At 40.6% G+C, this 17409-nt stretch overlaps 1 protein-coding gene across 1 annotated transcript in view; it reads left to right on the top strand.

The window, feature by feature from the left end:
* Positions 1-17407, top strand: part of LOC133657369 (cadherin-23-like) — a 122009-nt gene extending 104602 nt beyond the window's left edge. The window contains exons 26-36 of the mRNA XM_062058627.1: positions 4-165; positions 5051-5307; positions 5377-5474; positions 5551-5671; positions 5739-5818; positions 5902-5942; positions 9924-9984; positions 11246-11375; positions 11454-11573; positions 11686-11796; positions 16041-17407. Of these exons, the coding sequence (XP_061914611.1) occupies positions 4-165; positions 5051-5307; positions 5377-5474; positions 5551-5671; positions 5739-5818; positions 5902-5942; positions 9924-9984; positions 11246-11375; positions 11454-11573; positions 11686-11796; positions 16041-16379 (1520 nt within the window). The 3' untranslated portion in view covers positions 16380-17407. The remainder of the gene's footprint in view (positions 1-3; positions 166-5050; positions 5308-5376; positions 5475-5550; positions 5672-5738; positions 5819-5901; positions 5943-9923; positions 9985-11245; positions 11376-11453; positions 11574-11685; positions 11797-16040) is intronic.
* The last annotated feature ends 2 nt before the right edge of the window (positions 17408-17409 follow it).

Here is a 17409-nt window from a genome sequence, read left to right on the forward strand (position 1 = left end):
TAGGGGTTGCTGCTAACGCCAAAGTGGGTTCCGAGCTGATCAAAGTTGTGGCGATAGATAACGACATCGGCAACAACAGCTTGGTCCAGTATCACATTGTTACCATCCGTTACTTCCAGTCTCAGAGCAACGGCAGTGAGGACGTTGGGAGCATCTTTACCATTGGTGAGTCTCCTTACCTTACCTCATCTTACCTTATCTTTAGCTTTGTCTCAAATGAATAAAACTGCCTACTGCCTGATCCGATATTGATATTAGCAAAGCATGGATATTAGCTCGCATCTAAAATCGCCAATGTAAGGTCCGATACTAGCATTCCTTCATCATGTTTACTTGTGCAAAGCTGGACATCCAGTTAACATCTAACTGTCCTCCAATAAGCACACAAGGTTGGTCTTTTCTCGTATTTTAAAGAAGTCATTTACAAAAGGTAAACATTGTTCTGTAGGCTACTAGTAGCTAGCAGCTACTGTACACAACTAAGTAGAGAACAACACCTAAGCAAGATATACGTAATAAGTGTCCTAAATTAAACAATATTGCAGTCTAAAACACAATATTTGTCAATATATAAACAAGTATCAAGTAATGCAGATTACTTACAGATGCAAAGTCTCCTATGCAGAAGCTTATTGCATCAATTTGGCCTAATTTAATGATATATTTTTACCACAAGGTCTCACCAAAAAACTAATTAACACTCCGCTTCAAAAGCATAAATCTGTCATAAGCAGTGTTGAAAAAATTACTATAATAATCTTATTATAATTAGCTTGTTCCCATAGGTGAACAGGCGAATTGGGAACAGGTGGGTGCCATGATTGGGTATAAAAGCAGCTTCCATGAAATGCTCAGTCATTCACAAACAAGGATGGGGCGAGGGTCACCACTTTGTGAACAAACGCTTGAGCAAATTGTCGAACAGTTTAAGAACAACATTTCTCAACGAGATATTGCAAGGAATTTAGGGATTTCACCATCTACGGTCCGTAATATCATCAAAAGGTTCAGAGAATCTGGAGAAATCACTGCACACAAGCAAGGCTTAAAAACCAACATTGAATGCCTGTGACCTTCGATCCCTCAGGCGGTACTGCATCAAAAAAAAACATCAGTGTGTAAAGGATATCATCACCACGTGGGCTCAGGAACACTTCAGAAAACCATTGTCAGTAACTACAGTTTGTCGTTACATCTGTAAGTGCAAGTTAAAACTCCACTATGCAAAGCGAAAGCCATTTATCAACAACACCCAGAAAGCCGCCGGCTTCGCTGGGCCCGAGCTCATCTAAGATGGACTGATGCAAAGTGGAAAAGTGTTCTGTGGTCTGATGAGTCCACATTTAAAAATTTTTGGAAACTGTGGAACTCGTGTCCACCGTGTTACAACAGCGTGGCTTCATAGTAAAAGAGTGCGGGTACTAGACTGGCCTGCCTGTAGTCCAGACCTGTCTCCCATTGAAAATGTGTTGCGCAATATGAAGCCTAGAATATCACAACGGAGACCCCGGAATGTTGAACAACTTAAGCTGTACATCAAACAAAAATGGGAAATAATTCCACCTGAAAAGCTTCAAAAATTGGTCTCCTCAGTTCCCAAATGTTTACTGAGTGTTGTTAAAAGGAAAGGCCATGTAACACAGTGGTAAAAATGCCCCTGTGCCAACTTTTTTGCACTGTGTTGCTGCCATTAAATTGTAAGTTAATGATTATTTGCAAAAAAAAATTAAGTTTCTCAGTTCAAACGTTAGGTATCTTGTCTTTGCAGTGTATTCAATTGAATATAAGTTGAAAAGGATTTGCAAATCATTATAATCTTTTTTTATTTACGAATTACACAAAGTGCCAACTTCACTGGTTTAGGGTTTTTGTAAATGAAAGTAATTTATTAGATTACTCGTTACCAGAAAAAACTAATTATGTGACGCAGTTTTTCAGAACACTGGTCACAAGGTTACCAGTTTCATACCTACCATTGGTCTCTGAGTAATTACACTTTATCAAACTTTATCTGCGTTGACACAAATAAATTAAACAATGCCTTTTCGAAAAGGACAGCCACGCACGAAGGACATTAACATCTGTCAAGACCAAGTGCTGCAAGATGTTGTTCTTGTCGCCATCTAATGTCGTACAAATTGGAGGTAGTTTGTACAAAAAAGAGATTTGCGTTGTCTTCTGAAAAAGTAAATAGGCTTGTTTGGGTAACCAAGGTTTTATAATTCCATGAAGTCCAGCAGAAAAGACAGTCAGTAACGAAGAAATCAAAAGGCATGTTCTTTATTTACAACCACCACGTCTCTAGTCAACAGACTGGTTTCTCGTCAAGGTACCTTCTCTCACACACACACTTTTTCCGCTTCACAATGATAGCGCAGCATGTCACATACGGTCAAACTGCGCCAACAAAATTAATGAATGTAAAGTTGTTTATGGGTGTCTTTATTACATTATTATTATACTGTACATATATACCTAGTTTGCTATAATATTGCTGAGACTTTCAATATGTGCACTTTATTCTTACTATACTTACTGTCACCAAGTTTTGAGCAAATCAATGACTTGCACTTCAGTAAATCGTTTAAAAAATGTTCCTGTAAGACAATCTGACTACCACATTGCAATTGTATCCAAATATTGTGGTCTTTTCTCAAACACATTTTATTCATGTAGGCAAAAAATAACCTGTGATTAATCTGACTAAACTAATGACTTCACAGCCCTAATATACAGTCGTGGTCAAAAGTTTACATACACTTGTAAAGAACATAATTTCATGGCTGTCTTGAGTTTCCAATAATTTCTACTACTCTTGTTTTTTTGTGATAGAGTGATTGGAGCACATACTTGTTGCTCACAAAAAACATTCATGAAGTTTGGTTCTTTTATGAATTTATTATGGGTCTACTGAAAATGTGACCAAATCTGCTAGGTCAAAAGTATACATACAGCAATGTTAATATTTGGTTACATGTTCCTTGGCAAGTTTCACTGCAATAAGGCGCTTTTGGTAGCCATCCACAAGCTTCTGGCAAGCTTCTGGTTGAATTTTTGACCACTCCTCTTGACAACATTGGTGCAGTTCAGCTAAATTTGTTGGTTTTCTGACATGGACTTGTTTCTTCAGCATTGTCCATACGTTTAAGTCAGGACTTTGGGAAGGCCTTTCTAAAACCTTAATTCTAGCCTGATTTAGCCATTCCTTTACCACTTTTGACGGATGTTTGAGGTCATTTTCCTGTTGGAACACCCAACTGCGCCCAAGACCCAACCTCCGGGCTGATGATTTTAGGTTGTCCTGAAGAATTTGGAGGTACCGTATTTCCTTGAATAGCCGCAGGGGCGCTAATTAATTTAAAACCTCCTGTCACTCCGGCGTTTACCGGAAGCCTGCGGGATGGCTGTGCATACGCTAATTATTTTAAAACCTCTTCTCACTCCGACGTTTACCAAAAGGAATGCTGTAAATTTAGGCGTGCGCTTTGAGTGTGATGTAAGCATACCATCATGAAAAGCACATTTAATAAAAAAAAACGTTATTATGGTCTTACCTGTACTTATAAATGGAGTCCATTTGCAGCTCCTTCTGACCAAAAGCATCGATAACTTGTTTATAGAAGTCTTCCTTATTTTCTTTCTTCTGTTTTAAAAGTCTCTCTGTCTCCATGGAGATATTCCTTTAATTATTACCTCCTGCTTCGATTGAAAGTCCAGTTTAGAAAACTGTTTTATTTTAGATACCGGTATGTAATGCTCCATGTTAAAAGCACAGGCGAGAGGAAAAAAAAGAGACGACCTGTTGCTGCGTGTTGTCACTTCTTCTGCAGTACCGGAAGTCGCAAGAAGGATCACTAGCGCCCTCTACCACCAGGAGGCGGGAGTCATTTAATGACTCATACCGTATTTGACACACGCAGCTACGGTATATTAATAAAACATAGCTGCTTACTGTTCTTTTTAGCATACCGTACCGGTATTCAATAGCTTGGACCTTAAATCCTACTGAATAACTCTTTATCTTTTTTCCTTTGTGCGATTGCAAACTACTGAAATCAGCTTCCTCCATTTTGAAAATGAGGACAGGTAAATCGTCACTCGTGACGTAACGAATTTGACCCGGCGGAAGTTCTAGACATATGCTAAATATTTTGCGAAACGAGTTTGACCCGGCGAAAATTATAGACATGCGTAAATAAAATTTATATTTTGCGAAACGAATTTGATCCGGCGTTAATAATGAACCGGCGATAAGGCCAAGCATGCGTTAATTATTTTGAGAAACGAGTTTGACCCGGCAGTAATTCTAGACGTGCGAATACTATATTCCCTGTGCCAATTCAAGGAAATACGGTAATCCTCCTTTTCATTGTCCCATTTACTCTCTGTAAAGCACCAGTTCCATTGGCAGCAAAACAGGCCCAGAGCATAATACTACCACCACTATGCTTGACGGTAGGGATGGTTTTCCTGGGATTAAAGGCCTCACTTTCTCTCCTCCAAACATATTGCTGGGTATTGTGGCCAAACAGCTCAATTTTTGTTTGATCTGACATCACATGGACATACATAAGACCTTCTGGAGGAAAGTTCTGTGGTCAGATGAAACAAAAATTGAGCTGTTTGGCCACAATACACAGCAATAGGTTTGGAGGAGAAATCCCAGGAACACCAAGCCTACCGTCAATCATGGTGGTGGTAGTATTATGCATATATATATATATATATATATATATATATATATATATATATATATACATATATATATATATATATATATATATATATATATATATATATATATATATATATATATATATATATATATATATATATATATATATATATATATATATATTATAAAAAGCATTTAAATAAATTCAATCAGAAAGTTACAGTAACTTGTAGTTCAAATTTTAAGGAAAAAGCTATGTGTCGTTCTTATTATTTATTCCATATTGCGCTCAACAATGAGAGTGAGAGCTTTGAAAAATTACTGTGACAGCACCTTTAATTGCAAACAGCACCTTTGACGACACCCTGTTTGCAGGTTTGACTGACGGCATCATCCGCACCTACGACCTCTTCACGGCTTACAACCCCGGGTATTTCCAGCTGGAGATTTTGGCGTGCGACCTGGCCGGGCACAGTACTACCACGAACGTGAACATCTACATCCTGCGGGACGACCAGAGGGTCAAGATCGTCTTTAATGAGATTCCCGATTTGGTCCGTGAAAACCAGGATGATTTCATCAATTTGCTGTCCAACATCACGGGAGCCATTGTCAACTTAGATGACATACAGGTGTGTCTCGCTGCCTCAGGTGTCAATAATGTGTTTGTAAACAGCTGACGTCCTGTTGGTTTGCTCCAGTTTCACGTGGACAAGAAGGGCAGGGTGAATTATGCCCATACAGACATGCTGGTCCACGTGGTCAACAATCAGAGCAACACCATCCAAGACGTGGAAAGGTTTCTTCTTCTTCTATTCCAAAGTCAGTCCACAAAAACTACACCACTACTACTAATGTGCTCTACTGGTCTGCAGGGTGATCCAGCTAATCGATGAAAACAAGGAGCAGCTGAGAAATCTGTTCAGGACGTACAACGTGGTGGATGTTCATCCCGCCGTCAGTGACAAGCTCCCTGATGACATCACCACTCTGCAGGTCCTCCAAAAGCCCAAAACTTGTTCTCGCAACATTCTGTGATGTTAAATATCTGTTTCTGTCCCAGCTCGTCATCATCATTCTGGCTGTGCTGCTGTGCCTGGCTGGTATATTGTTTGTCTCGATGAACTGGCATTATCGCAGAGTGTAAGACGCTTTCTTTCACAAAAGTTCATGTGTCCACTCAGCCATGTTCGCTGGAGTTAGTGACGTTTTTGTCGCTTTTGCAGACATCAGAGGAAGCTCAAAGCGATCGTCGCGGGATCAACAGGTTTGTCCCCTCTACCTGCAAACCTCCTAATGTGGCTGATGCAATGTTGTGCAGGTGGTCCTCGTTTTACGACTTTTGTAGTTAAGAACTTGCTCCCGTTAATTATTGAAAAACTTAATTTTGCTCAGTAAATACGAGATTTACTCGTGAACTAGTAAGAGTGCACGTATGAAAAGATACAGTAGGCGCCACAAAGGGAAATATATTGCTGATTTTTTCACTTTTTTTGCACATCATTATGTTTTCCAATTAAGCATAAAGCAGGCTTTTGTAGTGGAAGTGCGCCAAAGAAAAGGAAAGTCATTACTAATGTTACAAGGTGGTGGTGGTGCTTTTATTATTGTCCATTCTTTAACGTCCATCCATTTTCTACCGCTTGTCCCTTTTGAGGTGGCGGGGGGTGCTGTAGCCTATCTCAGCTGCATTCGGGCGGAAGGCGGGGTACAACCTGGACAAGTCGCCACCTCATCACAGGGCCAACACAGATAGACAGACAACATTCACACTCACATTCACACACCAGGGCCAATTTAGTGTTACCAATTAGAGATGTCCGATAATATCGGCCTGCCGATATTAAATGCTTTAAAATGTAATATCGAAAATTATCGGTATCGTTTTTTTTTTATTATCGGTATCGGGGTTTTTTTTTGGGTTTTTTTTATTAAATCAACATAAAAAATACAAATACACTTACAATTAGTGCACCAACCCAAAAAACCTCCCTCCCCCATGTACACCCATTCACACTCATTCACACAAAAGGGTTGTTTCTTTCTGTTATTAATATTCTGGTTCCTACATTATATATCAATATGTAACAATACAGTCTGCAAGGGATACAGTCCGTAAGCACACATGATTGTGCGTGCTGCTGGTCCACTAATAGTACTAACCTTTAACAGTTAATTTTACTCATTTTCATTAATTACTAGTTTCTATGTAACTGTTTTTTATATTGTTTTACTTTCTTTTTTATTCAAGAAATTTTTTTTAATTTATTTATCTTATTTTATTTTATACATTTTAAAAAAAAGATCTTATCTTCACCATACCTGGTTGTCCAAATTAGGCATAATAAAGTGTTAATTCCACGACCGTATATATCGGTATCGGTTTATATCGGTATCGGTAATTAAGAGTTGGACAATATCGGAATATCGGATATCGGCAAAAAGCCATTATCGGACATCCCTATTGCCAATCAACCTATCCCCAGGTGCATGTCTTTGGAGGTGGGAGGAAGCCGGAGTACCCGGAGGGAACCCACGCAGTCACGGGGAGAACATGCAAACTCCACTCAGAAAGATCCTGAGCCCGGGAAGAGTAAAAAAAGATATTCAGTCAAAGGCTGGACTCTTAGGAGGGGGTCCAGACTGAGGCCAAGGGAAAAAACCTCATAGCCATACCACACATAAACATATTACATAAAATCACAAAAACTTGCAACAGAGGGGAAGGAGTGGGAGCCATGGTGGCTGGCTGCAGCTAAAAAGCGCTACTCAGCCGTCCATCACCCCAAAGGGGAATCAAGCGGTGGTGAAGGCGTGGGGTGGTGGTGGGGGTGTGTGTGTGCATATGCCCATTGTCCAGGGTGTAGTGATGTTGTGTCTATAGGCCTAGAGCCGCTCTGCATGCGGTGCAAGGAAAGTTCAACTCCCAGGTGTTGTTGAGGAGGGAGGGAGGTCAAAGCGTTCATCATATATAGATGATAAATGATCTAAATTTGGCCGACAAGAGAGCTTTTTAATATTATTGTTTTATCAGGATATTGCATGTTGATGACACATTCTAGCTGTGTCCCTCAATTTTGACAGCTGCAAGCGAACAAACAGAATGTAGCGTCTGTGCTAGAGAGTCAGCGGCTAAATAATCCTCATCTCCATGGGGGCAAATAAAGTAGGTAGTTTACAATTAGGAATAGCTAAATATGCTACACTACACACCAGAGGAGAATACAGGAAGTCATGCTAACCACTAAGCCAGAGCTTGTCAATGTGAACAGGGTGTTAGACTTAGGACATTGTTATGTTTCCCATGAAAACATACTGTATGTAGGACGATTTGATTATTCACAAAAATGTCTTTAATGCCGTCAGGGTGCACACCTGTTTACATTCAAGAGCTGTAGCATTGATACAAATATCGGCATTAACGATGCCAAGTATAGTATTAATATAATAATAAAATGGATTAGATTTATGTAGCATTGTTGTAAACACTCAAAGCGCTTCACAGAGAACTGAGAATCCATCATTCATTCACTCTACAGTCATACTGCATGATACTGATAAAGCGTGTTTCCTGGGATCACACGCTCCGCCCCGGCATCACACCATGACCCCCCCCCCCTCCCCACCCCCAGGAGGGCTTGCCTCACTCACTATTTCAGAAACAATCTCTTTATTATCAAAACAACACAACAACAAAGGCTAGCAAAATTATCAACGCGCGCGCACACACAAAAATCCCTTTGGTGCTCTCAAAAACGTTAACAACCATGTTGCTACAATAACTTCAAAATAAAGCTAAAAAGTAAAATCCTGTTTAACTTGCCGTCCGCGAACAGCAGACGACAATGGCAGAGAGACGACACGGAGACGACACGGAGAAGGCCACGGAAGTAGAGAGGAGTGGGGGCAGTATGTGTTGGTTCCCTCTTCTCTCTAAGTCTAAGTCCACAGTGATTCCCTCTTTCTTCCCAGGCTGGGTTGTCGGCCATATTGAGTAAGCAAAATAGAGAAAACTTGGTGAGCGGCGAGAAAAGAAACTCACGCTGAAGCACTGGGAAGTGGCGACCGAGTATTGGGATGCGTAAACAGGATGTAACTTAGGGGACTCCGCCTATCCAAAATGGCAGTGGTAGTGTATTGCACAGGAAGTGACATCGCCAAAATGGCCACGCTGTAAGGCAGGGTCCCTAAACCTTTTGACTCGGGGGCCGCATTGAGTTAAAACAATTTGGCCGGGGGCCGGGCTGTGTATATATATATATATATATATATATATATATATATATATATATATATATATATATATACATACGTTAAGGAAAAAACACAGATGCTATTTCATCCCTACAAGCAGGTTTCTCTGCTCTTCAGGGGATATTCCGCTCTACCCTGGTATTGAACACTGTATAACGGATAAACCGCAGTAACCTCGACTATATATATATATATATATATATATATATATATATATATATATATATATATATATATATATATATATATATATTCATTCCTTGCGCACTAATTGACTGAAAGAGTGCGCGCTTGATCACGTTATTGATGGAGAAAGAATTTTTTAGACAATATGATTTGCCTGAGCGGCTAGGGAACACCGAGTGGTAGGAAATGGATTAGAAAGGACAGATTTATAAAAATAATAATTACAAAAAAAAAAAAATTTTAATTTTTTTTAAAACTTGGGACTTCCCGTGGGACGGATTTTGGACGCTTCATTAATTCGGCATAACTTGGCTCAAAGTTCCAGATTTGCATTGTGACCATTTTGCACTCTCTCGGCTTCCAACGTTTCACCCTCTTCTTCGCGCTCGCTTCTATAAGCAGCAGTTCGTCCTCCTTATATTCAGCTTCAAAAAGATAAGGTTGTGAATCCTCATTTGTCCAAAAATAGTCGTCTCCCAAGTTTATTACCAAGTCTGCCATGATTACAACACACTTGCATTTGTATAATCTGAGGCTTCCAGCGGCACACAAAATGAATGAATAAATGAAACGTTCGTACACCAAAACATGGTTCACACAGAGACACATTTGGCTTGATCTAAAAGTTTGCAAATGAGGGGTTCGTAAATGGGGGTTCCACTGTATAGAGTCCGACTTGAACATTTTTTTGCTCAAATAGAAGTAAAACAAAACCCGACATCCACCTTTGTTTACTTATTGTGTTATACTAAACATGGCTTTTAATTGTAGCAAGTTGAAAGGTGTTATTTTCTCCTCTACCATCCAGGGAACCAAGGTTTAATGGATATTCTGGACATGCCCAACACCAACAAGTACTCTTTTGAGGGGTGAGATTTTCAAACTCTACAATGTTTGAACACAATAGTAAATACAGAAAAGACACCATTTGGCACAATGCAGTTGTTGCAATGCAGGGAATAATGGTTTCCTAAATATGCATATTTCAATCCTACAAGGTGGGTGAAATGTTACTTCCTAATTTATATTGTTAAAATATACTTTCAGCAGTGGTGTGCCGTCAGGGCCAGCAAGGCCTTCCTGCTGGCCTAACATAACCAGAAATCATGATCTTAATTAAAGATAAAATTGTTTTTTTATTTACTTTCCCTAAATATCTAAAAGTATTCATATTCTCTTCATGTCATATTATGCTCCTTCCAGTGCTGCTGTTTTTAATTTGAGTTTTTATCCAATCAGAATTCAGCTAGCTTATGTTGTCATGCTGTGCGAATCAACAATGCGAGCGTCTGTGCACTGTAAGCGATGGGGGACATACAGGTGATAGACAGTTGCGATAGCCAATCAGATTATGAGTTGTTGTCAGTAAGGCCTTCTAGCTGGCCTCACGTTAAACGTGACATTTACGCATCCTGTGATTGGATACTCATCGGGACCGTTAGCGGATGAATTTCAGAACACATGCAGTTGATAGACAGTTGCGATAGCCAATCAGATCACAAGTTGTTGACAGTAGCCTATCTAAGTAGCCTGATGTTAACGTGACTGTGATTGGATACTCACTTGTCACTCCAAAGTGAGTATCCATTCACAAGTTTCAATTTAGCAGGAAGCGGGAAGTGTTGCGCCATAGCCATACATAGCAGAGAAAGAGAACAAAACGTTGATTAGGTGACAGATATATATTTGCAAGGCCATTTTCAAGAAGGATATTTAAAGAGAAACTACATCTTGTGAGACGATGTCGGTCAACCCCGGAAGCTAGTTTAGCTGTTCTGGCGATTAAATGTTTGCCCTTTCCACTCGAATAAGCCGGCGACTAATTGTGAGTTTAAATATTTGATATTTTCACTTTTAATATGTTTTTTGCAATTTTATTTTGACAGTATCACATAAGATATTTTTTAATTGCTGATGCATTTTAATTGATTTTTAAATGCGGCAGAAAATAACTTGTTTTGTACAATGCCCAGTAGTGCCTAAATGTGTTTCTGTATAGTATTTCTCCAGATTGGACTCTTCCTTCCTCCACAGTTTTTCAAAATGTCCTCATGTACAAAGAATGTTGGTACTTTGTGAAAGATTGTGACTGTCGACCAGTGTCAAATATCAAAATGTGTACCTGCGCAGCGCTAATCCCGTGTGGCTCGATCCCTTCTGTCACAACCTGGAGCTGGCTGCTCAGGCGGACCATGAAGACGACCTGCCTGAGAACCTGAGCGAGATAACGGACCTGTGGAACAGTCCTGCTCGCACTCATGTTCGTACCGACGCTCTTCAGGAAAACATTCTTCCAGCAGGGTTTTCGACTTTTTAAAAGACATTTCTTTTGTCCTAGGGAACGTTTGGTCGCGAGCCTCAAGCCAAGCCGGATGACGATCGTTATTTGAGAGCGGCGATTCAGGAGTACGACAACATCGCCAAACTAGGCCAGATCATGAGGGAGGGGCCTATCAAGGTGAGACGCTCACATGTTGAATGATGTCAGCTGTGTTATCTCCTCCCAGTCAAACATCCTCAGATGGATGGTAAAGTTGGGTCGTGTTTGATCTTAACTGCCATCCTGTCAGGGTTCCCTGCTCAATGTGGTCCTGGACGACTACCTGAGACTGAAAAAACTCTTTGCAGCCAGACTGGTCACAGTATCCACCAGTCAGGGAGACCACTCGTCAGTCACGGAGGTGGGCCCGGCGGGCTGCTGTGCTGCTCCTGTCTGACTTATCTCACCTCCTTTTCCAACTTCCCACTCTTTCGCTTGCTTCCGCTCGCTGACGTCTTACTGAAGGACACGTTTATTGTGTGTAGGAAAAAGTAACTTTGACATCCTGGAGGTGTAGCTGCATGCAATGCACCATCTTGGCTATTTGAAGATGGCATCAATGCCTGCCGAAACACAACGAGCTGTAGTTATTTTTGTTTAAGACAAAGTTGATTGAGAGATGTGAGCGGAAAAAAAAAAAAAGTTATATACTGTTAAAGGGGAACTACACTTTTTTGGAATTGTGCCTCTTGTTCACAATCATTATGAGCAGTCTAACATGTAAAAATCAGTTAGTTCTAGGTAGCCAGCAATGCAGCTAATGGGAGCAATCAATTATCCCTCTAAATCACTTTCAAAATGCATTCAAAATCCGCCAACAATACTTCATTTACGTTCCGTAACCTGTATAATAACCAAACTGTACCGACATTATTGTAAGAGCGAACACTAAGAAAATAGTTTTCCAACGGAGTAACACATCGGTGTGCTTCGGTATTAGCCGTAAAAGCTAACTATAGCAAGAGATAAGCTAGCTTCTATGTCAGCACGAAAAGCGTTTGAGTTTGTAATGCACAACACTGCGATAGAACGCCAATGTGTACTGACTGAAAAACATATACAATCATATTACAGTATCTGTAAAAAATAGGGTGACACAAAAAAAACGTTCATCAATAAAAATCGAATAACTTCCAAAATTTCATTTAGATTAACACAAAAATTCAGCTACATTAGGTTAAGTCTATGTAGCAGACATCTCTAAAGTTTCAAGTCTGTACCACAAAAACTCTTTGTTTAACTGGCGCTCAAAAAAGGTGTTCTAAATGAGCTCCCCGTTGCTGCAAGCACATTTGGATCCGGCGGGCAAAGTTCTCGATGACCCTCCCACATTCTTCCCTTGGGATCGCTCTTACTGCTGCTGTGATTGCTGCCTTCAGATCAGGGATAGTCTGGGGGTTGTTGCCATACACCCTGTCCTTAAGGTATCCCCACAGATAAAAATCTGGGGCGTTCAAGTCCGGTGAATGCGGCGACCACTCCGGGTCACACCTGCGGCTGATCAGTCGGTCAGGGAAACGATGCTGTAGCCATGCCAATGATTAGTTTGAGGTGTGGGGGGTGGCACCATCCTGCTGGAACCACTGGAGGTCCCTGACGACCCCTCTTCGTCGACCAAGTGCTGTCCAGAAATTGCCAAGCACCTGAACATATCGCTCGGTGTTGATTGTCACAAACCGCTCGTTGTCGTCCTCGAACCAGAATGGTCCAATGATGCCATGTTTGGAGATGGCGACCCATGCAGTGCACTTGACAGAGTGTAATGGCCTTTGCAGACAGTACTCAGGGGGTGTGCTACCCCAGAGGATGTTGTTCTTAGAGTTCACATGACCTGACGGTAGAAAATGTGCCTCATCCGAAAACCAGACATTGTCAAGGAAGTCTGGCGCAACGTCAATCTTGTCGCAAAACCACTGGCACGTGATCACTCGTTTCCTCATGTCGGCAGGTGTAAGCTTTTGTTTAATCTGTATCCTGTAAGAATAGGGGTCGAGATCTGCGATCAAAATTCTTCGCACAGACTCCCGGTTCATTCCAAGCTCCTGACTTCGTCGAAGCACAGACTTGCGTGGGCTGCGAACAACAGAGTCTCTGACTGCATCAACGTTCTGTGGTGTCCTTGATGATTTCGGTCGTCCAGAGTGTGATTGTCTGTTAGTATCTTTACGATTGAGGTTATTAACAGTCCCATGGGTTCGGAACTTGTTGACCCATCTGTAGATCATTGTGTGGGCAGGAAATTCACAACATCTAAGCCGTTCTTTGAATTGCAATTGAGCCGCGTGGATAGAATTCAGCCGAAAATAGGCCTCGACTATAAATGTCTTTTGTTCAGTAGTCCATGGCATCTCGAAGTAGAAATTTTCTAAACTTTTAGAACATTAATTTTCCTTGGTAAATCTGAAAAATAAAAATAATTGATTAATTATTTCAAAAGTTATTCAAGTTTAGGGGATGAACGCTTTTTGTGTGTCAACAATCATGTTTTGCTTGTACACAGCTAGCCAGACAGTGTATGTACTGTAGTTGTAATAAAACGCTTGACGTGCTGCATGTATCATAATCAATATAAAGTGTGACTCACTCGATGGACAGTTGTCCGTTTGGTCCAGCTGGCCGGGGACATTTTTACTGGTTTATTTGAAGGTAAGCACTCCATTTATGTCGAAATAGTTTGTCTCCAAATTCCACATTTTCAACTTTGTGTCATGCTGACCTCACTCTCTTGGCTTCCGTCTGCTCCAACGTTTCAGCCTTTCTTCGTGCTGACGCCTAAAAGCAGCAGTTCATCCTCCGTATATTCAGCTTCAAAAAGGTTGTGAATCCTCATTTGTCCAAAAATAGTCATCTTCGTTGTCTGTTACCAAGTCTGCCATGAGTAGAAAACACTCACATTTGTTGCTGGAAGTAGGAACACAAGTTATTGTCAGAAGTCAGACGTGCGCTGCTATGGAAACAGAAATCAATGTGCGGAAGGAGTTGATTAAAATGATCAAAATACGGTAAATATTGTACATATTATATATTGTTATGATCGTGTCTGTTACTACATTATATATATACTTGGTGTGTATCTAAAATGTTGCTGGAGGGTTTTGAAGTTGTTTTGGAGGACTTTGAAGGCTACAATGGTGACTCCCTTTAGCCGCAACGTGATTTGAATCATCTTTAAAATCCTAATAAAAAAAGACTACACTTTTTGGGGAATTTTGCCTGTGATTCAAAATCATTATGAGAGACAATAACACATTTTTTTAAATTTTTTTTTAATACATTCTAATCCGTGAATAAGTCTGCTTATAATGGAGCAAAGATGTCATTGCATCTACTCCGACCATAAAACCCAATAAATAACCATCCTAAAAGCCCCAACAATACTGCATTTACATTTCGTGACCTGAATATTAACCTAGTATAAGCAATATTTTTATTATAAGCGCAACATTAAGGACCTACATTTTGCGACGCATTGATCAGAGAGGCAACTTCCTTATGCTGCTGTATTGGCATAATCAGATGGTGAGCTGCTCTCTCGCCTTGGAGATCATGAAAGTTTATTCCAGATTATAAATCATAATGATGGTTATGGCAAGCAGATTCTTGATAGTAAAATGAAAAGTTGGTCAACTTTGACAGCCAACTTAGACTCGGGAATGGCGAGAAAGACACACAAAAGACGCTTGGTTCCACCTCCATATTTTCTTCACGAGGATTATCAGTCATTCTTCATCTAAATGGGAATATATCAAAATCCTAGCACCCTAATGACTGCAGACATTGTACAGTAAGTGATGTTTTATTATGTTTGTTGGCTCTCTGCAGTTAGTAATCAGTGATGTAATCGAAGGTAAAAGCGAACGTTGTGATGCGTTTGTGAAATTAATGTGCCGCAGTATGCCTAAATTGATCAAAATACATAATTATTACATGCCTGTTACTACATTACATACATATTTACATAATGTATATAAAACTTTGATGAAGGTGTTTAGATATTTTTAGCGGTTTATAGGTGGAATAGAGCGACTCCCATCGGCTCCATTGTAAGCAGACTTTTACTTGCATTTATTTACTATTTAAAATACATTAAAAAAAAAGTTAAACATGTGTTCTTGTCTTACATAAGGGTTGTGAATGATAGGCAAAATTCCAAAAAAGTGCAGTTCCTCTTTAACTTATGAGGATCTTTTTGTCCTGGCGCTACTCTATTGCTATGAAATATTTTGATGTACTTATAAACGCACAAATTAGTACAACAAATATGTTTGTGTTGTTGTTTTATGAGACGTTTCTGGGCCCAAGAAACTGTGTGTGTCTGCCCCTTGTTCATATATCCTCCGGGGGACCAGCGTCTTCTGCAGTGGACATTTGTGTTTTGTACACCATTAATTTTTTTTTCCTTCTAAAATTTGGAACTCTCAAAAACTAATGTCAACTGCAGAGGATGCTGGCTTGAAGGATGTAAGAACCATTTGAAACTAGGCCTGCTTGTCTTTCCTTTGTGCATTTTAGCAGCTTTAATGACCTTTGCCTTCCTCTTCACAACATCTATGAAGTTTGTAAGCAGCAGCCTCATTTAAAGTCACCTTTCCTCTCCACTATCAGCTAATCCAAAGCGATCTGGATGACGAGGAGGACGAGCGTGTGAGCATGAGTGGGGGTCGGGGAACACTGCGCTTCAAACATAAGCTTCCTGTGGAGTTGAAGGGACCGGAAGGTGTGCATGTGGTCCATGGCAGCACCGGCACCCTGCTCACCTCTGACATCAACAGCCTGCCAGAGGACGACCAGCGGGCTGTGGCACGTTCTCTGGAGGCTCTCAACGCAGACGGCGGACTTTATTCCGAACGAAACGCCCGCACCGAGTCGGCCAAGTCGACTCCGATGCACCGCCACAAGGACGGGGAGTTAACGCCCAGCCCGCTGGAAATCACCGAGTTATGACTAGCCGAGGCCTCGCTGGTCTGAGCTGGATGGTGACTCAAGTGTGTGTGCTTGTGTCTCCACACCGCCACCCTGACCCTGCTGGGAAGACACGAAGACCACAGCGTGAGCAGTCTTGTCCACTCATGGGCACAAACTCACAGATGGTTTAACTGGGTTGTGCTTCAAGAGCAATTTTTTTCTTTTAAAAGAGTCAGCAGGGAGGCGTCATCAACTTTCATCATAAGAGCAGAATGGACAAAGTGGAAGACGCGTGTTCAACTCAAAGGGCTGCGTTCTGACTTTGTACTTGGGAAAGCATAACTGGACTGCATCCACTCACACCAACACAAATGCACACACTGGGAGTAAAGCAGCTCAGACCAGCGAACGGCCTTCAGCGGGACAATGAATATTCAAATTCATCATCACATTCTGAGTTTGTTTGCAAGTGTAAAACAAAAAAAAGTGTTGGTGGAGTGATGGTAGTAATGATGGAAATGTGATGATGCAGTCAACCGCCACGCCTCTAACGACCCAGTGATGCTTGAAGGGAACATGCCGGTCCAGTTTTTTTGTCTTAAGCATGTTCAGCGTTTGTGGTGTATATGGGGACTTTAAAAGTATATGTTAAAGATGGCAAATTTGGAAGCTAAGATTGATGACTTAAGTCCAAGAAAATGTGAATAAATGGAATAAAAAGTGATTAGCTGTTGTATTTTCTTAATGTAAAGATGGCGACACGGCCACAAAGACTGCCACCAGAGGGGGTTAAAGAGCTCAAATAGAGCAATATTTGCTTTATTTTCCTATTTTAAGCAAAAAAAAATGTATTGAAGTTAATATATTTTTTAAGGACAAATGCCTGCTTACCATAATAGCAGACATGTTGTGTGTAAATTGTGCAATCGTGTCTATTTCTTTTCTATGACGCTGTCTCTGATAAGTGGTGTGTTTTTCAGGTTCATTTTTATATTTGGTATGTTTTTAATTTCTTTGTCGTTACTGTCACCAGCCCTGAGATCTGTGATAATAAAATATGCAACATTGG

Source organism: Entelurus aequoreus, linkage group LG09 (genome assembly GCF_033978785.1).
Source record: "Entelurus aequoreus isolate RoL-2023_Sb linkage group LG09, RoL_Eaeq_v1.1, whole genome shotgun sequence".
Classification (NCBI taxonomy): Eukaryota; Metazoa; Chordata; class Actinopteri; order Syngnathiformes; family Syngnathidae; genus Entelurus; species Entelurus aequoreus.